Genomic DNA, 24,275 nt, shown 5'->3' on the forward strand with positions numbered 1-24,275 from the left:
CCCTAAGGTCCTGGTGGGTGGTTTGGCTGAGGCCCTGGAATGGGTGGGTGCTGAGGCTTTGGATTGTATTGCTCCTATGCAGCTTTTCTCTGTGCACTAATCTCAGGGTGCACCTTGGTTTACCAAGCAGCTTCAGGAGATTAAATGCTAGAAGAGATGCCTGGAGCACCGCTGGAGGAAGACTCAAAGCAAAACATTTTTTCCCAATAATTTCATTGCAAGTGGCTTGCATCTAAATTAAAGAGAATTATATAAGTTTCTCTGAAGCTGCAATTATATTAAGATGTATACATTGTTGATGTTACTGTAAGATATTGTCTGTTGATGTCATTGTGTTATGTGTTGTGTTGTCTATTGTTCTTGTGTTTTTATAATTTTGGGCGGAATGCATTCTTTTTGTTTACAGATTCCAAAACATTTGTTGTTGAACTGTTAGCTATGAAATCCTGGAAACCCATGAGAAAAAGGTGGGCTTTTTAGATCTCTTTGCACACGCTCTTGGGCTAGATGTTTGGCCAGCCCCTACTTGCAGTTAGTCAAGTGAGTGGTTGGAGGAAAGAGTGTGTGAATGGAAGTGAGAACAACATTCTATTTCCTTTTGTAATCTACAGAACTCTGTTGCTCATAAAGTGCTAAAAGATTCTAGCTGCTCTTTTAACTAGCACCAAAAGGAAAATAGGGGAAAGAGTCCTACTGAACATCGTGTGCATGTTATGCCTTCATAAATTCCCATCTTCTTTATTATACTTGCACAAGATTACTCCTCCATGCTCACTGCCACTTGTGGTTTGAGCATGTGCTAGAAGAGGAGACAGAAAAGAGAGTGCTTGCAAATAAGTGGGATTTGTGAAACCATAGGGCTAGTTAGATTTTCAAAGGAAAGTTGAATGATAGAACCCTGATCTGAGTGCTGTTCTACACAGATCCCATCCCCACACCTGGGGGCAGGTAGGATCTCTGTTCTTGGTTGTAGCACCACTTTTCTGCGTAACAAAGTAAATAGTGGCATGAGGGACTGGAAAAGAGGGTAGCATGTGAAAGATCAAAATATACTGTATGTATTTTGTTGGAATTCAGTAGAAAGAAGGGTGGTCTTGAAAGTCCTTGAAAGTCCTATCATTCAGTCTATTGGCAAATAATCCTGTCATTTTGTCCCAGTGGCAGCTGGAACACATCAGTTTGTTAGAATGATATCTACAGTATTTATTTCTCACATTTCTGTCCTGCTCATCTCGCAACGACTCTGGGCAGTTATCAGTCCAATATGCACTGATAAGAGGGGAACAGCAAAAGCATCATTGCTGCATGGTATAGAACATGCAACTTTATGTCTAAATATATTGTTCACAGGCAAAGCTATTTTTCTTTCACACCTTTGTCATCAGAAACTTTAGCAAGGACATTTCCTCCATGGAGTTCTATCTGCTATTACAGTACAGCAATTAAAAGTCTGTGATTATAGTTTGCTACTGTAAAATGTCTCTAATTTGTCAACCAGCTATCTCTAGAGCCCAATATTCGTGTAAAATTGTAACCTATTTTAAACACTCAGAACTTCAAAAGTGATATTAAAAAACTCTTCTCCATGCTTAAATACCCAAGCCTATTATTTGTTGTTTTTATTCTGACTTGTTCCAGAGTTATAACTCCTCCCAAAGACTTCCATGTAGTCCCCTTGGTATAGGTTTTATAGTCCATGTATTGTGCATTAAGGAATGAGCATCAATTAAGCCAAGTTTATGTTTACACTGAATACACATGGGGCTGGAAAACTTGGCTCATCTACATGTAGCCTGTAATACTAATCAGATCTAAGCAAGGATGAAAGGAATTTAAATTAATGAACTTGTTTCAATATACACTTCTCATTTGTTGCACTTTATATAATTTGTCCCTCAAAGTTCCTTAATTCCTTTGGAGGCTGCAAAGAATTAAGCCGCCGCTTATCTGACCAAATCCATCTTTCCTCCCTTTCTTCTTGCTCAAAAAGGCTATTAAAATATTCAGGCAGCAATGTTATACTCAATACATCACATTCTAGATGTGCTGAGCTTCAACACCCATAAGTCTAGCCACGGTCAGCAGAATACCTATTTTTAAGAAGTGCCATTGATGGCCCTTTCTCTGGGTCCTGCCAGTCATGACTTTATATATCAATGATGCTCCTACACAGGTCCCAAATGTTAATGAATATACAATTGTAACATCACTACCCAGTTCATGATCACTTCCATGTGTTATGCCTAAATATATTGTCAGGTAGAGCTCTCACATGATTAAATATTTAGGATTACAGCAGGCAATTCCTATAACCAAACACTTGCAGACATAGACTGAATGATCTATAGCCAAACATATTAGAAACAATTTGCAGATAGGAGTCAGATATAGAAGGAGGCATTCCCAATCAAAACCAGAAGCAAATTCAATAGCCCAGATATTAGGCCAGGTTGTAGAGAGATTTGCAGAATCTGGGCTATGATCCTTGGAAATTCCTTCAAGCTCTGAAAAGCCCATTCAATAGTGCAAAGAAGAGACTATTGAAAAGAAGAGAGCGCTAGAGGGATTTCTCTCTCTTAAGGGAGGAAATTGAACTTAATAAGCTCTATCCCCTCCCCTCCAGTTTTTGTTGTTTCCTGTGGGTCTATAAAACTGGCCCACTTGTTATAGGTAAATCAGAACTGTTCTTTTTCCATTGTCTGCAGTAACTTGGCTCCAAAATTCTCTTAAGTCAAACTCCATTTAAGAGACTTCCCAATGGAGGAGGAGGAGGATTTTTCCTTCCTGTAGCATCTTGAAAAGTTCTGGAAGCTTCAGAGATGTGTTGGAACTGAGGTCTCAAGAATCCTTTCCCTGCAGTGGGAGCTTCCACCCTCTGTGTCCTTTTCTTGAAATGAAGAAACCATTCGATTTGTAGAGGGGAAATAGAATTTTGCAGGAAAAAAATTGCAAGAAGGCTCATCAGATTACAGTAAATTAACACACAACAAGAAGTTGATTTTAGGAAATATATGACCTGGGATGCTCTGGAAATGAGGGAAGGACAATTCCTACTCTTAGGGTAATTTATTAAATGACTTTCAGTTGCTGCAGCAGTTCTTCAGTTGCTGAAGAAGAGGATTAAGGCACCTCTGGGATGCAACCTACCTTCTCTTTGCTTGATTCTTTCCCTTCTTAAACAATGGCATCTACTCTACTGAGCTGTACAATCAAGATGGGTTGTTGGAAGGTAGATTTTTCAAGTGAAGAATTCATTGTGTGTAGTAGTTCCTGTCATAGTTATTGCAAAACACCTTAGAGTCCTAGGAAATAGATGGTATATAACACTGTCTACTTATGTAGATAGATAGGTAGACACAACAGAGAGGCAGTAAGATGTTAAAAAGGAGGCCTGAAAAGGAGAAGTTCTTGTAATCACGTGGACTTCACTTTCCCTCATATACTCTATGTCCAGTCATGCTCAGGCCATGACAAAGAAGCCAAATTTCTTGATCCACCAAATCATTGTGCCTTCGAACAGTTGGTCTTGTAACCAACCTGAGAAGAGCCAATGCAGTGAACATGAACTAGTAACTGCTGTAGGAGACAGTGACCATTTAGCATACATACAAACAGGAAGCTGCCAGCATGGTGCAGTGTAGTCACATTTGACTACAAAAGGGGGAAATCATTAAAAATGAGAGAAAAAGGAAATTGAAAGGAAGGATCAAGATGGTCAAACCACTTCAGGTTATCTGAAATCACAACTGATGCTCACCTAGACTGTATTACACAATGTCAGAAAGGGTCACCCAAACCCAGGAAGGGGCCAGCATGGCTTTCTGTTGGTGTCCAGGAAACTGCAAAAGTTAAGAAAGCCTTTTTCTAATGAGTAGAATAAAAAGGAGCACAAAAAATTAAGGTTATAATAAGGGAATGCAAAAAGAAAAAGAAATTGAGATACGTAGGTTAAGAAGAAAAGCATAGAAAGGAAAAATAACCCTAACTCTCTCCAGGATGTTGAATACCAAGTTATACTCCTGAACAAAGGTTGGGCACTTGGGCTTAATCACTGATATAACAATGGACAGCTCATTGAGGGATGCTTCATCCATTCCTATCTTCTTTGTTCTCCTGGGCTGGGGCCTGGATTAACAAACTGATCCCCCTCTGACCTTCATAAAACCTGCTGTGGAAAGCAATTCCACTGGCAATGCACCAGCAATCAAAAAGCATATCTATTCTCTGACATGGAGCAAATATCTTGTTCCTGTGTTCCTTGCTAGGTCTAGAAAGTCTAGAGGAGATGATAATACTTTTATTACCATCAAAAACTCCTGGTTTGAAATGGATCCTATTTTTTTTGCTAGGGTTTCCCTGTATGGTTTCTTAGCTCTGAAATTTTTGAAAAAGTTGTAGCTTCAAAACTTATGCAGTGCCTGCTTCATGTCTGTCTGTGTGCACACATCTACCCCAAGGCCTTCCAGAAAAAATAGGTCTTTACAACTTTCCAGAAGGCCATAAGTGTGGGGGCCATCCTTATCTCGGAGGGTAAGGGTCCCTAGGAGGGGAGCCCCTATAGGTAATGGCCACCTTGTGGCCCCCTCCCACCTCATTTCCTGGTGGTTGGAGACCCTGAGCAGGCATTCTCTGACTGTCTGGGCTGGGTGGGCAGGATTTATCAGGGAAGGCAGTCTATCTACTGGTAACCAATGCAGCTTCTGCAACAGTATAATATGGTAGCATTAAAACTGACTAGAAAGCATGTGGGTTGCTACATTATGGACTGGCTGAAGTTTCTGGGTGATCTTCAAGGAAAGCCCTGTTGGCAGAGTGCTAGGAAAGCATTTGGCCCAGGAGAGATCGGAAGAGCCACACACTAGGCATTTCTATAAAAATAATTTTATTTACAGAAAGCAAACATATTTAAAGGCTGTTTGCTGAGAGGAGAGATTTCTCTCAGCTGCATACTCTCTGCAAGGCTACACAGAAGGGAAACTGAAACTAAAACAAGTTCCTCCCTTAGGCAATGCAACCATTAACACGTGAAAAGGGGACAATTAAATTCAACCTCTTCACCCGGCCAAAATGATTAGTTACCATAGTAACCTTAATCTGTAGTAGAAAACATATTAAGAAGCCCCATGTAGGGCAAATTGCAATAATCTAAATGAGAGACAACAAAGGCATGAATTACTGTCTTCAGTGCATCCTGTTCCAAGCAAGGCTGCATCTGTTGCACTAAGGGAAGCTGAGGAAAAGTCTTCCTGGCCATAGCCACCACTTGCTCCTCTAAGCAGAAAGACCTCCAAATTGCAAGCCTCCTCTCTCTGAGGGAGCACAATCCCACTGAGAGTCAGAGAAGGTATAGCATTGGAAACAGTTGTGCTCCCATTTGTACTGGAGTTTTACAACTAGCATATTGATGATACTTTACCACAAAATAATGGATAACTTCTCCCAGTGGCTTCATGTAGATGTTGAACAGAACAGAAAAGAGGAGTGAGCCCTGAGGCACCATAAATTGGAGCATCTGAGAGCCGGACTTCTCTCCCCACCCCCCACCATCTCCAACTGGACCTATCCACTTAGGTAGGAGCAGAACCACTGTAAAATGGTGCCTCTAACATCAAAGTTCAAAATCTATCCTGCTTCTTCAAAGTCTAGCTTTTACTTCCATAGAGTGTCACCATTCTGATCTTTGTTAAGTATAGACACCTCATGGCATCTGAATATCTTTTCCAAGCTAGGTCTTTTCAATGCTCCTTTACTAGTACTCTAAAAAGTGCTAGTGTATGGTGTATTTCTTGACTGTTGCTTCCTTTACAGTTGATAGTTGATCCTAAAAGGCAGAAGCTATCCATCACTTCAGTACTGTATCTTCATTGTCAATTCTAAAGCTGGTTGGTGTACCAGTCGTGAGTTGGGTCTTCTTTATATTTAATCTTAGATCCATTTTTCACTGTGCTCCTTGGCTTTAATTCCAAGAGCTTTGCATTTTCATCCAGCACAGTATTTTCATCAGCACAGGGCAGGTTATTGATGTTTCTTTCTCTAAATTTAAAAACACGCTTATCTTCCCCCAATCCAGCTTCCCTCAATATATAGATTGACTAAACAAGGGGAGAGTATGCAGACATGTCTCACCCCTTCGTCAACCTGGAGCCATTATTTTTTGCCATGTTCTATCCAGACAGGTACTTTCTGACTTGCACAGAGGTTTCATATGAGGATAATGAGATGTTCTGGGTTCCACATTTCATTCCCATTGATACTAATACTGGGTAAAATTCTAGAAGAAATTATTAGGTAGTCAGTCTGAGCAGTTAACAAAGAATGTATTGCCTGGCAAGAGTCAGCATAAGTTTATGAAAAATAAATCATGCCAAACCAACCTAATTTTTCTTTTTCTTCCTTTCCTTTCCTTTCTTCTTTTTCTTTTTATAGAGTGATCAATTTAGGTGACCATGGAAGCATGATGGTCACAGAATACTCAACTTCGTAAATCATTTGACAAAGACTCCCATGAGAGTCTACTAGAGAAAATGAGAGAATGTGAGCTGGACTATGCTACCATTAGATAGATACAGAGTTGGTTGAACAATTGTTACCCAACAATTATCAATGGCTCCGAGTCAATCTGAAGTAGGCCCTATGCTGTTTAACGTAGTTATAAATGACTTGGACCAAAATTTAGAAAATGTGATTATCAAATATACAAATAACGCAAGCTAGGGGGAATAGCAAATAGTTTAGGGGACATTATCAAAGTTCTGGACAATCTTGACAGGCTGGAACATTGAACAAAAACCATCAAGATAAATTTGAATAGGAACAAATGCAAACATTTGATACCAATAGACAAAAGCTTGAGAATACTGGGCAGTATATGCAAAATAGATCTGGGTGTCTTGGTGGATCACAAACTCAGCATGAGCCAACAGCATGAGACAGCTGCAAAAAAAAAGTGTAGGCTGCATGAACAAAAATATAATGTCAAGTTCAAGAGTCATTGTTCCCTCTGTTTTGCATTACTCAGACTACACCTAGAATATTGCACCAAATTCTGGGCATAGCATTTCAAAAATGGGTCTAGAAGAGACCCTGGGAAGAGGCTGGATGGAAACACTTAAGAGGTACAGTTGGAGGCATCAGGTATGTTTTACCTAAAGAAGAGGAGGCAGTGAGGAAACATGATCATGGTCATCTAATATCTGAAGGGCTGTCTTGTAGAAAATGAGCAGAATTGATTCAAAGGACAAGACAAGAAGTGATGGGTTAAAATTACAAGGAAATAAATTTAAGTTGGATATCAGGAAAAAATTTCTAACGGTAAGACTTATTCAACTACAGAGCAAATGCCTCAGGAAGTAGTAGAATCTCCTTCACTGATGGTCATCTGTTGAGGCCAGATTGCTTTCTGTTGGGGATACTCTGGACAAGGGATTGAACTAGATGATCTCCAAGGACTTCTAACCCTTACAGAATATTACTATATATAGTAATATTATATCCTATTACTATGCAGAACTGTCACCTGAAGAACTTCTTACTTCATGAACTTATTTTCCTTTCTCCTTTCACAGAAAAGCTTTACAGCCATTCCTCATATCCCTGCAGCATTTAAAATGTCAGCAAGGTTTCCCAGAGACACATGCATTCATTATTAACCCAACTTATAACCTCTTCATAGGGAGCCTTTACAAAATGTCACATGGCCAGATGGACTGTCAACACCTCACCACATTTGCCCCTTCATTATCAGATCTTTTCACCTTCCCAACATTCACAGCAGTCAGGGTAGTTTCATCCTGTCCTTAGAGCAATGGTTCTAGTGCAATCTTTGTCAATCAGGTACTTCCAGATGTGTCAGCTTTCAGCTGTGTAATTGTCAGCCATTATTCATGCTGTTTGGGCACCATGGGAACTGCAGTCTAATATATCTGAATGGAGTCAGGTTGGCGAATACCGCTCTAGTGTACAGATAGTCCTCGACCTATGACCATTCGGTTAGCAACCTCTCAAAGTTACGACAGCACTGAACAAATGGAGGTTACAACCAGTCCTCGCAGTTCTGGCCATCCCAGCACCTTCGCAATCACGTGATCATTATCTGGGTGCTTGGCACCCAGCTTGCACTTATGTCTGGTTGCAGTACCCTACAATCACATGATTGCCATTTGCAAACTTCCCTGCCAGCTGCCCCAGAAAGTCAATGGGGAAGCCAGCAGGGAAGGTTGCAAGTCACTGGGGTAAGCCTCCCCCACCCGCACACCCTCCCCCAGCCCCTCTGCACTCATGCCATGCTGGCTATTCATGCACCCTCCCCAAGGTTAAAGTTTAAAATTTAAAATTTAAATTTAAGAACTCATGGTTTTGACTGAAATTGCTCAAAGTCTTTTTTTAAAAAATAGCATTCTTTTTAAGTAAATTGGTAACCCAATACATTTGGGGAGATTATTTGTTCTGGAAGCATCAAACACAATAATGAATTAAAGGCTCTTTTCTATGACTGGAAACTTGATTAAATGATCCTTCTACTGTTTATAGTATTTAAAATGTAATCAATTAATCATTCAATGAAATGTTTCATCTTCTTTTAAGAATAAATGATGCATGTGTAAATATGAATATAGCAATGACTGTTTTATTATTCACTGTATTTGTAGTACTGGTATTCATTGTAATTGTAGTATAAAAGAAACCAAAAGATTTTGAGGCACACAACGGTATGTTAAACTCTAAAAAATGTTTATCATAGTTTATAAAATAAGGACAATCCCAATGCCACTGAAAAATCTAGAAAGATTGAGTTTCTCACTGGCTCCGTTTATTACTCATCATTATCCCACTCATCCTTGATCTTTTCTCCTTCAGTTAACTATGGCTTTTAGCTGTTAAAAAATTGATCTTCCTCAAACTGTTCAAATGCTCACATTTGCAGCACCCTGATGGAATTTTTCTAAAAATGTTCTAAGAAATTCTCATGTGCATGGAGGTATCAAAAAAGACAATACTGTAGCCAAAATCTATGAAGGATTTAATGTATTTAAACTCACTGGTTTGCTTTTTTCAGAAATACTGCCTGTTTCTGACTGGTACTGATTGGGTAGCGACAGAAAATATTTTGTGATCTCAACAATATGTTGCCTATTTTTAGTAAGGTATATAGCATTTTTTTCTTTAAGCAACCACTACTGTCTATAACAGTTGGGATTAATCATCAAAATAAAATTCCTATTGTATTAGAACATGTTGGCCACGTAATGATTTGTTAAGGGTTATTGGGACATAGTCTTTTCTTGAAATACTCACTGGATACATGAGGCAGATATTAGAAGAGCTAGATAATCCATTGAGTCCCCTTCCAACTGCACAAGGAGGAAAAAAAGATGGCAGGGATGGAACATAATGTTATGTGAAGCTATCACTTAAGAGTTTTCTGCAAAAAGCCTGAATGAAAAAGCTCAGTTTCCCCAGATCCCCCTCCTTGGTTCTGATGCCTTTGGCCACCATTTCAATTTACAGCTGTCACCTTAACTTCTGATTAGTTTCAGCAACACACGATACCATTCCCATTTAGACAGGCCAATTTTCTGCAAAGTAATCTTTCCTTTCTCCTATAATTTTGAGACTAACATCAATTTGTTGATGCCATGCGTTATTGCACCTCTGACTTCAAAGGAACGTTTTAAAATGTCAGGACTTGGAGTTTATTAACATAAGTTAATGAAAATTAAGAATTTTAGCTCTGCTTTGAAGAAATATACAAAATATTATTTGATTGCCTGTCTGCTGTTATTATGAGAATCTCATTTATTTTTGTTAGACCACTTTGAGCATGTTAGCAAGATCAATAAATAAATAAAGGATTGGACTTGAGCAATCCTTATCCAATCTAGATGAATACTCCACTCTGAATTTCTGTCATAACAAATGTTCACCACTGTATGCTTTATGATTTTCAAGTCCTACATTTATTATCCACAAAATCCAATCCCTATGTACATGTGTATTTTTGGTGCCAAAAAAAAAAGTCAATGTGGCCATTCATGAATGTCCTCCACAAATATCCTATTAAGTATGAAGAAAGTTCTTTCGTATTACATTACACAGGAATCCATTAACAGTTGTAGCAATTGTATGAGAGCATTGTAGAAAAGTGTTCGTTGCTTAAAACAGTGAATAAATGGTGAACATGTGGTTTTCTGAAAATAAATTAGCGTAGAAAATCAGTGGGTGAAGCTGCACAAGAAAAGTCTATTGATAAAAGGGGAACAGTTATGCCAGTCTTCAATGTTATTGTCTACCTTTTCTATAGCAAAGCAATTTCTGGGCACAATTCTGACATTTTTGCTGATGGTTCCAGCACAAATTGGCAAAATGTCTTGGACCAGTACTTCATCATAAGATCTCACTAATTAACTGCCTAGAATATATAACTGAGCCAGAGGGCTCCTACAATCATCAGTGCGACTTTGCTGTAAGGTAGAAATAATTTCTTTATGAGGAGAAAAATAAAGACCTCTTACAATATGAAGAAACTAAAGAATAAACTTAGATACTGCTAGCAGTCTGTAGTAAATCTCACACAAGCATTGTTAATTTACTGAATAATCGTGGGACCACATCACATATTTTAAAAAACAAATAAAATTAAAAATATTTTTTCTAGGCTAAAGAGCACTACAGAAGTAATTGTTGAAATACTTGTATGTTTTTTGTGCATTTAGCTTTTCCTGACAAAGAGGATATTGTGCTTGCCAGACATCTGCAATCCTGTAGGCTGATGGCCAGACAGAGAATATACAATGCCATGAGGGTGAGATGTCATGTATATGCACAGTCAGATGACCCCATCTTCCCTCTGCTGGAGATGGGAAAACATTGGTCCTTTTAAAACTAAGGGAAGAATGACTGCTGAAGAAGTAGCTGGACCAAGGCTAGAAAAAGAGTGAGGTTGACCATCTTCCCACAGCTTCTGATTCACGTTTTGTACATTGGGGCATTGGGGCAGCAGCCCAGTCACCCTGATGGGATTAACCAATCCACTTGAGCTCATGAAATTGGAATTCCAAGCCAATATGTTTTATGTATGTATGTATGTATGTATGTACATTTTAATGGAGCTGCAACGCTAGGAGGAGGAAATGGAAAAAAATGAGGTTGGGGGGTGGGAGGAATAGACTAATCAATTAGAAATGGAGAGGTTGAACAGCAGAATGCCTTCTCCTGAACCCAATCCAACACTCCCAGCAGTGCAACAGTACAATTTTCCAGAATACAGGTAGGGTGAAGATTCTGATCAGTTCTTGGCCAATTTTGAAAGGACTCCCTATGTCTATAACTGGCAGGTGGGGTGGAACAATACATGCAATTTTCCTATTGTCAATGGCCTACGAAGTGTCCTGTGGCTAGTGTCTCTCCTCCAGACCTGGGGGTAGTGTGTCTGTGAAGTTCCTGTCATCTTTTGTATCATGTTTTCTAAACTGTTTTTAATTGCTTATTTGATATTGTAAGCCACTCAGTCTTCTGGAGTGGGTGTCCATAATAAATTAAATTAAATAAATAAATATGGTCAACTACTACTTAAGACCATGGTGAAGGCCTAGAACTGTCACTGTGTGCATGTGTGCCTTTGAGTCAGTGTTTTATTTATTTATTTATTTATCAGTTTTTGCTACCACCCATCTCCCCCCAGAGGAGCAACTGCCTGGACAAGTCCCTGCAGTTTTCTTGACAAGGTTTTTCAGAAGTGGTTTGCCACTGCTTCCTTCCTAGGGCTGAGAAAGAGTGACTGGCCCAAGGTCACCCAGCTGGCTTTGTGCCTAAGGCGGGACTAGAAATCATGGTCTACCAGTTTCTAGCCTGATGCCTTAACCACTACACCAAACTGGCACTCAGAACTGTCATCAGAAAGTGTCCTAACAAGCAGGAACCACACAGAGATGAGGAATAAGTGTCTAGTGTTTTATTACTGCTACATTAGACAGAAAATCCTACCAAACTGAAGAAGCGTGAGAAAACTCATAAACCCCAAAAGTCAAGGCGGGTCTGTTCTGTGTCTCTTTGAATGACTACTCAAATCCTCACTACTACGCATGCATTTTCCCCCCTTGATAGGGGCCCCCTCCTGCTCACCATCCGTACTCATGACAGAAAGTGCCAAAAGGAACTTCAGGACTTTATGGAAATCCGTATCTGGAAGGCAGATGGTTTCTTCACCCACAAAGTGAAAAGGGCATATACTATTTGGCCCAAATGCATGGGAGCCAGTATGGTCAAAGAAATAATTGATTTGAACTGTCTGACTAGCTTTACAATCATCTTCCTAAAGGAGCCAAAGAACATAGAGCAGAGTAGTCAAGATGGCCTGGAAGCTGGCAGATACATGAAAACCTCAAAGCATTCCTGGGATGAAAGAAATCCCACCAAAATTAACTCAAGGGGTTCCCCTATATCTATCTTTGTGTTGTGTGCCAGTTACACCCCTCCCTGGAGCAAGAGGCCCTTCGAATGGTCACTAATGCCCTGGTTATCTCCCATATAGACTACTGCAATGCGCTTTACATGGGGCTACCCTTGAAGAGTATTCAGAAGCTATAGCTGGTGCAAAATGCAGCCACGCGGGCGATCTTGGGTTTCCCAAGATCAGCACATGTCACCCCTTTGCTCCACGAGCTGCATTGGTTGCCAGTATGCTTCTGGGTCCAATTCAAGGTGTTGGTTATTGTCATGAGTAATGATGGTGAGCAGGAGGGGGCCTCTATCCAGGGGGGAAAACGCATGCGTAGTACTGAGGAATTAAGCAGCCATTCAGAGAGACACAGATCAGGCCCGCCTTAGCTTTTGGGGTTTATATGTCTGGGTTTTCCCACGCTTATTCAGTTTGTTAGGATTCTGTTTATGTAGCAGTAATAAACACTAGAGAACTACTCCTCGTCTCAGTGTGTGTCTCACTGTTAGGACAGTTATCACCTTTAAAGCCCTACATGGCACGGGTCCAGGTTACCTGAGGGACTGTCTCCTCCCCATCACATCAACCCGTCCCACCCAGTCGTGCAGAGAGGGCATGCTACGGACCCCGTCTGCAAGAGAATTCCATCTGGTGGGGTCCAGGAGGCAGGCCTTCTCTGCAATAGCCCCTGCCCTTTGGAATATCCTTCCTCCGGAAGTGAGATTGGCTCCCTCCCTCCTGGACTTTAGGAAACAGCTAAAGACCTGGTTCTGCAATTATGCCTGGGGCGGGAGAGAGATTAGCCATTCCTGGGGATGGTTAGTTTCTTAGAAGGACCCTGCTCTGCCTGCAAATCATAAAGAACTTCCAGCCATCGAGGTTTTTATTATATTTTATTATGTATTATAGTGTTTTACAGTTTTATATTTCTATTTATGTTTTATTGTAAACCGCCCAGAGTCCCTTTTGGGAGATGGGCGGTGATAAATTTGATAAACAAACAAACAAACAAACTGCAACTAGAGCACATCAGCACCATCCAACTGGCCACCAGAGGGCAAACATTAATAATCTGCTGAGTAGTGGAACCATGAGATAGATTTTTAAACGTGAATGAAATTAAGTATATTTTTCCGGATTGGCAAGAGCTACAGAAATACCCTTTGAAAAATGTAAATGTTTTCTGTAGGTTTAGCTTTTCTGACAAAAATATATTACTAGCCTGAAGCACACTAAGTCAATTGTCTAAGCATAATTAATTTTGCTTTGAATTATGCTCTCTGCACACCTATTTCTCCCAGATGTTTTAAATTACTTTTTTTTCCTGTAATCTGATGTGGATGTTTCATTAAAAGAAATAATAGACTGACGCTGAAAGGATGATTAATAAAACTGTTCTGTTGTTCTGTTTGGCAGGGTGAAAGTGAAGGCTCCTTAAACTTGGTGTGAATATACAATATTTGCTGCCATCAGGTACCTCTGAATTATTATGAATAGTCTGTGGTTTTTCAGTAGCTGGAATGTGGCCTGTTCATGGCTGACTCCAATTCTTTTTTAAGAAAGATTTCAGAAGGTAATGCTGGAGAGAGGTCTCTATTCAATGCTTCCATCTTATTTAATATATACTGTACATAATACACACACACACACACTAGGGCTGTGCAAAGCTTCAAAGGTGCATACTAAGCAACACCGCACACTTCTAAAAGTGAAAAAACAATATTGTTTTACTTTATATAGTTTCAAGCCTTTTTAACAGTTCCAGTAGCTATACAGAAGCGTCTTCTAATCAGCCCCTGAAAACACCCATAAGGTGTGATATGAACTACTTTTGATAAAGCAAATGCATCACCATTGCCTCACATATCCCTAATACATATAAAATTAGTGGAAGTGGTCAACCACCAAATTTGGGGCAAATGTCATCTGTAGGCCGATAAACTGTAATTTAACTTCTCCATTTAAATCTAAGGAAAATATCAGTTTCTAAATACGTGTTTGATATTGGTTGTAAATAAATCCAGACAATACAAATTAGTATTTCTATGAGAAAAGTAAATGAGGTCCATCCTCTCCTTGAAGAATCAAATTCATAGTTGGCATACCTTCCAGAATGATGTCTTCAACCTGATACCCAGGAATCGGAAGTATAGGTAATCCTCAGTTAATGACCATTTGTTCAGCGACAGTTCAAAGTAACAACAGTGCTGAACAAATAGTACTTACAACCAGTCCTCAAAGTTCTGGCCATCCTAGCACCCTGCGGTCATGTGATTGTGATTTGGGTGCTTGGCAACTGGCTCACACTTACAATGGTTGCAGTGTCCCACACTCACGTGATCACCATTTGTGACCTTCCCTGCCAGCTTCCCACAAGCAAAACCAATGGGGAAGCTGGCAGGGAAGGTCGCAAGTCGCTCAGGAAAGTCTCCTGGGCCTGGCAGTAGCCACCCCAAGCCTCACTGCACTTGCGCCATGCCACACCCATGCACACCCTTCCCTGCCTGGCAGCAGCCACCCTAGGCCTTGCTGCACTCACACTGTGCCTCCCTGGACATGCATGCACTCTCACACACCCTCCCCGCACCCTTCCCTAGCCTCGCTTCCACTTGCTCACCCTCCCTAAGCCTCGCTGCACTCACACAGCACTTGCCTGGCCACCCATACAACCTTGCACACCCTTCCCCACCAGGCAGCAGCCACTTATCTGCCTGGTGGTCTGCTCACAAGTTGCCTGGCACTTGCCACTTACTGCCAGCTTCCCCACTGACTTTGTTGTTGGAAGCTGGCAGGAAGTTGCAAGGTCCTCACTTAATGACCCGCAAAACTCACTTAATGATGACAACAGGAACTGCAGAGATTGCCATCACTAAGCGATGCAGCCACGTGACATCTCACTTTATGACCACATTGCTTAGCAACAAGTCCAGTCCCAATTACCTTTGTTAACAGAGGACTACCTGTAGACAGTAGTGCATCTGCACAGCTCAGGCCAGCGTGTTAACTGTTCCCTTGTCGGATCTGATAATAGTTCCACATGATGAAATTCCTGTTTGGATTATCTTAATGCTTTTTACGTGGGGCTGCCTATTAAAAGTGTTGGAAACTTCAACTGGTCAAGAATGATGCAGCCAAACTATTGATTAGGACTAGTTATGGGAGTGGGTACAGCTTTACTGAGTATTAGGTCATTTCGAGGCACCAATCAAAGTTCTTGTGTCCTATAAAATGTGTAAAGTACTGCATTCACATATATGAACCTGTCTGGGTTTTAAGGTCCTTAGAAAACATCCTTTTTTCTACCTCACCATAATCAGAAGTGCTTTTTAGTAAGAGTATCAGAGGTACTTTTCTGAGCCTCTGGAACTTACCCTTTTGTTGAAAGGCAATGCCTTTCTAATCAGGCAGGCTTCTGATGTTTAATGAAAGTTTTTCCTGAAGTCAGTTTTAACTGATGGGTAATAAACAGTCATGTACTTCAGCTTAAATGTTATTAACTACTGTTTGTTCTCTAAAGTGGAAACAATAATAATGCAGAGTTTTGCATTCCACTCTGTTGAACACAGGCAATTGAACATCTGTGGCCAAGTTCACTTTCACATCCTCCCTGAAGAAGCTAGCAGCACAGCTAGTGTAATGGTAATATATATTTCCTGTTTCATATGACAAGTAAATTCACCAACACACAGTTAAATATTAGGACAGCAAAAAAAAAGAGAGAGAGAGAGAGAATTGGAACCACACATGATTTATTTTAAAAGTCTGAAATACTAATTGTTAGCATAATAATTCTGTTTATCTCTACAGTTTTTTTGTAGTGTCTACCCTTATTCTAACTAAGCTTTATTATCTTCCCTTACTTAAAAAAACTACAAAACAACCTTCTGCGATTATGGAACTTCACCTGTTTCCAGGCAACCACTGTCAATAAACTCTGAATTTTGTAGTACAGTGCATTATGAAGGATGCAGCAGCACTCAAGCTTCTTGGAAATACTGTCATTAAGATGAGTAGTCTAGGCATATTTAAAAAACCAAAACAAGAATGTTAACATTGCAGGCATAATGACTTACCCTTCCACATTCATTTGGTCAGAATTTAAGTCATTGTTTTCAGTGCCATAGTTTGAATGATTTCTTCTTCATAAAAAGAAATCTGTGGGGAAAAGAACCTTTAAAACTTCAAATATGACACTTCATTTCTGGCAATCTACATAATATGTACAATATATAAATATGTTTATGTACATAAATAAAAGTCAAACTTTACAATCAAAACTAACACAGGTGGTACAAAAATAGCAACTTTGATGAGCATGCAAATACACTAAGCTTCAAATCAAATTTAAGAAGCATCTCTGAGTTGTGGTCTCTTAAAAATAAATTTCAGTTCTTTTAGATTGTGAAGCAGATTTATCAAGAAAGTCAAATTCCCTAGTAAAGGTATAAAATCTATTAATAAACACTAAATTCATATACAGTGCTTTTAGGTGATAAGAGCTTTCAAGTATTTTTCTCTTTTCATCATTACTTCAATATTCAGCTTGATTGCTATTCCACTGAATAAATAAGATCATAGCTCTAGAATTGCGTGGCTATGAATGGTTTGAGAATCACAGCCTATCAGGTAAAATTGGAGCCCAACGCGAGGATGAAAATGCTAAGGAAGATGGCATTCCCCTGTATTATGCCTTCAATTCTGTATATGCTGGTATTCATGGGTCCCTGATCCTACACCCACTTAAATCAGTTGCTTAACACCCTTTTGTTATATTTAAGGCCAGAAGGAAAGCACCCAAAGATCACATTCGTGCTTAGTAAAGTCTTCAGTCTGGAATACATTTAAGGGTGAAATTACTTGAAGGAGACTTAGGTTGTAGCAAATATAACTCCAAACGACACTCTGTCACACATAAAACACCCTTCTCCAAACTTTCCTCTCCAGGCTGCACAGGGTAGAGGTGATCAGTCACAGTAGGACATAGACTGCGGATAGATGTTTCAAAATCTGCCTATCTGCCTTATTCATACTAAGACAAACTCTAAACATGTGCACAGCTGAACACAGAATTAGAGTGATTGAGACTACCCATAACAGATACAATAAACTTGGTTCTCACTTTTAGGCTCTGTAGGGATAAATGCAAAGGGACAGCCATATGCACTGCCACATACCTTAGTGACTGACATCTGGAAGAGTATCCTATTTTCCAGGTGATGCCGTGGCTACAATATTCCCTTACAGTTCAGCACTACTTGGAAAGTGTATTTACTAACTCTGCTTTCCAAAGATTTCTTGTCATGCATAAAGTTGGCATTAGAAAGTCTCATCTTTGTTAAAAAGTATTTTGTTTATTTTGGAGTGGAAGAGGAGAAGAGACTGAACAGGGTAGTCTTATCTTATATACTGTGCATACATCATGAATCCTGAGGTTCTCAACTGCACACTAGGTTTCAGCCAACATTCCCGGTATGTAGAGCCAGTGATAAAAAAACACTGTTTGGCCCATAAATTGTAAAAGATCCCAAAGCATTATGAGTATATGAATAGTATAGCATAGCATTCCTGCCTCTATAGTTTCATTAATAGTACTAGTTCTAACTGCAAGAATGTTAAGTGCACTGTTGTTGATACTGGAATGGAAGCCCTTGGTTAATTGTTTACAAAGCCATCACAATTAACTGCAGGTTGGGGAGTCACAAAAGGCTCATCTACTTTCTGGTCTTCCTTCATGGACGCTGCCTGGTCTGAAATTGAAGAGAAGGACAGTTGGTCATGTTCTGTAATGTGCACTTGGTCTTCTTCCTTGTTTTTCTTCACGTAGAATATTTTTCTAAATTTTTTGAGTTCATGAAGTTCACAGAAAGTCTCAAGAACCACCAGCATTGCAATCAGGCCCAACAACAGGTAACCTAGAAAATAATTATCACAGTACATGAAATATGAGTTGACTGGACATATGTCATACCATTCTGAAGTACTGCAAATCTCCAAAGTGGAAAGGACTAGTTGCTTTGATCCAGAATCTCTTAGTGCCTGTGCCATGCACAGACACCTTTTGCATATATATAATTGGTTTACCTCTGTCACTTAGTTTTAAATATGGTAAAACATCCTGTTTTATAATTATGTGCTGGAGTTATAGCTATATTAGAGTAAAGCATGTGTTTATAATTTATGGGATGGCATATAACGAGAATGTACTTTTATTAATGTATAAGGTGAAACCACTATATATAAAGGTATCAGTATGGGCAACAGAATATTTTAACTATATATAACCATATTAATGATAGTATGTTGTCTGTAGCATACAGTACCAATGCCATGGTTCGCTGATAAATGTGTAGCCTTATGCCATGTATTTGTGTGAAGGTGTAAATGGACCTGTCTGAAGGATGGAGTACACAGGCCCACTCAAAGCCATAGAAGCAAGATGGTTTGTTCTGGAAGATTTCAGATTATGCAGTAAGTAAAGAATGATACTTATGAAGAAGAAAGGCACAAAAAGGTATGATTTTCTAAAAAAAAAAAAAGATGGATCCTGAAACAATGGTAAAAGTACCAGGAAATGGGCAAAAAATGCCAAGATGAGATTGGCTAAGCGTTGATGGACTGGTCAAGCCTTGTTGGAGATTAGAACACTGCATGAGACACTGTAGTACTTTGGAGCCATTGCACAATGAGATACTTCACATGGTGGATATCCAATTCTTACGGCTCTCAAACTTAACCAGCTAGACTTTGAGCTCAGGTGATATGCATGGGTATAGTTTTAGCTGAATAACATTTCTTAACCTGTATTTGTTTTTATGTATCCTTAGTAGTGATAAAAAGAAGTAGCACTGGAGGTGTCATAAGGATTCAGCATATATATAATTATTTATATATAATTATAGAGCTTGTTTGCATATATAATTATTTGCAATATAGAGGTAGTCCTCATTTAGCAACTGCAATTTTTTCAGTAAAATGGGCACTAAGCGACACAGTCACTAAGCAAACCATATGACTGAGAAAGAGAGATGCTGCAAAGATCACTGGTTGCTGCTGCCTCATTTAGATAAAGTTCTATCATGAAGCAACACCAGCATTACTCTCTGGCATGTGTTGTTGTCAGGTGCAAAAATTTGGGCATAAGTGCACTCATTGGTTGGAAAATGATTTTTTACTACCATTTACTACTGTTTATTACCTGTTTACTACTACTGTTTATTTGTGAACGGTTGCTTAATGAGGCAGTTGCCAAATGAGGTCTACCTGTATTTATATTTGCATCCTGTCCTTTCTGCACGTAGATCAAAATGGAGTTCTAGACTATTAGTAATACAGCCAGAGTCAACAATAATATTCTTGCTAATTAAACAGAAATTAGGAGCTGAATTTATCTATGCTTGAAAATTTCACTCTAATCATTACACTACCCTTGAACCTGGAATATAAGATCTATGAGCCAGGGCAAACTGGATGTGGTTATTGGTGAGATGTCAAGATTAAAGATAGACATTTTGGGCATCAGTGAACTGAAATGGACTGGAATGGGCCACTTCACATCAAATGACCACCAGATCTACTACTGTGGACAAGAGGACCACAGAAGAAATGGAGTAGCCTTCATAATTAATAGTCAAGTGGCTAAAGCAGTGCTTGGATACAATCCAAAAAATGATAGAATGATCTCAATTCGAATTCAGGGCAAGCCATCTAACATCACAGTGATCCAAACATACACCCCAACCACAGATGCTGAAGAACCTGAAGTAGAGCAGTTCTATGAGGATCTGCAGCACCTACTGGACAACACGCCTAAAAGAGATGTTATTTTCATCATGGGAGACTGGAATGCTAAGGTGGGCAGTCAAACGACACCTTAGAGAACAAAACAAAGCAGGACATAGGCTGATAGAATTTTGCCAAGACAACTCACTCTGCATAACACACACTCTCTTCCAACAACCTAAGAGACGGCTTTATACATGGACTTCACCAGATGGACACCGAAATCAGATTGACTACATCCTTTGCAGCCAAAGTGTCATGTTCATCGTTTCGATGTGTCTGTACATCGTAACGGTTCACATGCCAGAGCGCTGACGCGCATTCCTAGCTGGGAGGGAGCTGCTAATAAACCTTGCACCGAGTGCTATATCTCTCTGCGCTAAGCAGGAATGTGTTTGGGTTATCTTTTTGTGTCAAGGTCTTTTTGCCCGTTGATCAGCAGAACTCGTTAGGAGCACCTGGGAATGTGAATTTGAGATGATTGAAGGGGGGGGTGGGACTCTGTGTGTAACGGGGCTATTTAGTTTGATTTTAGGCGCGCTTTTCTCATTCTCAGCTTTCTTTGTGTTTGCACTCATTCCTTAATAAAATCAGAACTTAAACTTCGTTTTTGAGTCTGAGCAATTTATTGGGAAAGGCATTCATTACATAAAGCTGAGAATCACTTTAAAAATACCTCGCTAGTCTCTACCAAGGAATTTTCTTGCGAAAGAAGAAGTTAGCGATGGCAGAATCGAAACAAGAGTCCACGGGGTTCGGAGAGGCGACTAGACAGCTCCTCGAGTCGGCATTCCCAAGCTGGGACCTGAGCCCCCTCCCTTCTCACCTCGCCCACTACCCGGGGGATTCCAGCTCCAGCTCGGAGTTGGGTGGATCGGTGGAGGGGGGAGAAATGGAACAACCCGCAACAACTGGCTCCCCTCCTCCGGAGATGATGTGGGATATGATGGGGGAACCCCGACCGGGGACGTCTCACATGTCTTGGAGACTCCGTTACCCCCTGACTCCTGAAGTGGAGTCGACGGTGGCGGCAGGACGACAGCCCGAGGCTCCACAGCCAGAAGAAGCTGTCAAGCCCGAAAGGATAAGAGTGATAGAGGTGAAGCTGGACTCGATAGAATTCATGTTGAAATCGATTTCTTTGGCAATGGGTGGCCAGGTGAGAGGCGATGGGAGTCTGGATCCCAATCAACCATCCCCCGTCCTCCCTCCCCCACCGCAGAAGCTGCGGGGCCGAGGACGGGCACGGGACACATCCCCGCCACGGAGGGGTCCACCGTCAGTGTCCTGGGGGGCACCTGCTCGTCCCATGGGGGGGGGGGCGCCTGCCCGTCCCACGGCCGGACCCGCGCCAGCCGTAGGGGCCGCGAAGGACTTTTCCGTTAAGTTTGATGGTGACCCTACAAAGTTATCTTTCTTCCTCATGAATGCCACGAGCTACATGGAACAATTCAAGCATTGCTTCGTGTCAGAAAAGGCTAAAATCATGGCAGTGGCCACGAAGCTTAAGGGCAGGGCAGCCGACTGGTATGTACAGTTAACTCAGGCGAAAGCCCTTAAACTTGGCTCTTTTAACAATTTTTTGACCGCCTTAAGGAGATATTTTCAAGATCCGCTTGCTAAGGCTAGAGCCAAGGAGGCTCTGAAAGATCTTGTTCAGGGCCAAAAGTCAGTTGCTGACTATGCCCTAGAGTTTAAAGTCTTGGCGGGAAAAGTGCCCGAGTGGTCGCAAGCGAATTTGGTAGACAGATTTAAAGACGGGCTCAATCGAGATGTTCTGAAGTGGGCGCTGGGCAGAGATGATCCGGAATCGCTACATGATTGGATCTGTCTAGCTGGTAAGGCTGAACATGCCCAGCGGACCTACATGCAAGCCACACAGCACGACAGACCACCTTCCATGGGGAAGGGACCCCGACAGGGAGCCACAGAAGTGTGGGACAATGAGAAACAATGCCGGTATGCCCGTGGGCAATGCATCAGATGTGGCAAAGCAGGACACCGGGCCGCAGACTGCCAGAAGGGCAAGCCTGGGGAGCACCCGCCAAAGGCGCCTACCCCCCCCCATCGACTAACTGCGGCCAAGGCAGCGGTGTACGAGGAGGAGGATGTCTATATGACAGGAGACGCACAAACTACCTCCAAACAACCGGCGGGAAACGACTTCCACTTGCCTTAAGCAGCGCCGATGGGCAGATGGTGGAGGATGGGTGTGAGAACGACCTGGTGAGTGCTAACTGCCCCATTTTAGCTGTGAAGGTCAAGTTGGGCTCACGTACCAGAACTGCCGAAGTTTGGGCTCTGATTGACCCAGGGTGCTCCAGAGGTGGCGGACAAATATACAGTCGGTAAAAACAAGACCTAGAGCTGACTGTAGTTCCGATCACGAACTTCTTATTGCACAATTTAGGATCAGACTAAAGAGATTAGGGAAGACCCACAGATCAGCTAGATATGAGCTCACTAATATTCCTAAGGAATATGCAGTGGAGGTGAAGAATAGATTTAAGGGACTGGACTTAGTAGATAGGGTCCCGGAACTATGGACAGAAGTTCACAACATTGTTCAGGAGGCGGCAACAAAATACATCCCGAAGAAAGAGAAAACCAAGAAGGCAAAATGGCTGTCTGCTGAGACACTAGAAGTAGCCCAAGAAAGAAGGAAAGCAAAAGGCAACAGTGATAGGGGGAGATATGCCCAATTAAATGCAAAATTCCAGAGGCTAGCCAGAAGAGATAAGGAATTATTTTTAAACAAGCAAGGCGTGGAAGTGGAAGAAGACAATAGAATAGGAAGGACAAGAGACCTCTTCCAGAAAATTAGAAACATTGGAGGTAAATTCCAAGCAAAAATGGGTATGATCAAAAACAAAGATGGCAAGGACCTAACAGTAGAAGAAGAGATCAGGAAAAGGTGGCAAGAATATACAGAAGACCTGTATAGGAAGGATAACAATATCGGGGATAGCTTTGATGGTGTGGTCAGTGAGCTAGAGCCAGACATCCTGAAGAGTGAGGTTGAATGGGCCTTAAGAAGCATTGCTAATAACAAGGCAGCAGGAGACGACGGCATCCCAGCTGAACTGTTCAAAATCTTGCAAGATGATGCTGTCAAGGTAATGCATGCTATATGCCAGCAAATTTGGAAAACACAAGAATGGCCATCAGACTGGAAAAAATCAACTTATATCCCCATACCAAAAAAAGGGGAACACTAAAGAATGTTCAAACTATCGAACAGTGGCACTCATTTCACATGCCAGTAAGGTAATGCTCAAGATCCTGCAAGGCAGACTTCAGCAGTTCATGGAGCGAGAATTGCCAGATGTACAAGCTGGGTTTAGAAAAGGCAGAGGAACTAGGGACCAAATTGCCAATATCCGATGGATAATGGAAAAGGCCAGGGAGTTTCAGAAAAACATCTATTTCTGTTTTATTGACTATTCTAAAGCCTTTGACTGTGTGGACCATAACAAATTGTGGCATGTTCTTAGTGGCATGGGGATACCAAGTCATCTTGTCTGCCTCCTGAGGAATCTGTATAACGACCAAGTAGCAACAGTAAGAACAGACCACGGAACAACGGACTGGTTTAAGATTGGGAAAGGAGTACGGCAGGGCTGTATACTCTCACCTTACCTATTCAACTTGTACTCAGAACACATCATGCAACATGCTGGGCTTGAGGAATCCAAGGCTGGAGTTAAAATCACTGGAAGAAACATTAACAATCTCAGATATGCAGATGATACCACTTTGATAGCTGAAAGCGAAGAGCAACTGAGGAGCCTTTTGATGAAGGTGAAAGAAGAAAGTGCAAAAGCTGGCTTGCAGCTAAACCTCAAAAAAACCAAGATTATGGCAACCAGCTTGATTGATAACTGGCAAATAGAGGGAGAAAATGTAGAAGCAGTGAAAGACTTTGTATTTCTAGGTGCAAAGATTACTGCAGATGCTGACTGCAGTCAGGAAGCCAGAAGACGCTTGGGAGAAGAGCAATGACAAATCTCGATAAAATAGTTAAGAGCAGAGACATCACACTGACACAAAGGTCCGCATA

At 41.0% G+C, this 24,275-nt stretch overlaps 1 protein-coding gene across 1 annotated transcript in view; it reads right to left on the bottom strand.

The window, feature by feature from the left end:
• Positions 1-17,431: 17,431 nt before the first annotated feature.
• KCNK1 (potassium two pore domain channel subfamily K member 1) overlaps positions 17,432-24,275 on the bottom strand; it is a 34,410-nt gene continuing 27,566 nt past the window's right edge. Inside the window, exon 3 of the mRNA XM_063306734.1 lies at positions 17,432-18,348. Within this exon, the coding sequence (XP_063162804.1) occupies positions 18,089-18,348 (260 nt within the window). The 3' untranslated portion in view covers positions 17,432-18,088. The remainder of the gene's footprint in view (positions 18,349-24,275) is intronic.

This window comes from Candoia aspera, chromosome 1 (genome assembly GCF_035149785.1).
Source record: "Candoia aspera isolate rCanAsp1 chromosome 1, rCanAsp1.hap2, whole genome shotgun sequence".
Classification (NCBI taxonomy): Eukaryota; Metazoa; Chordata; class Lepidosauria; order Squamata; family Boidae; genus Candoia; species Candoia aspera.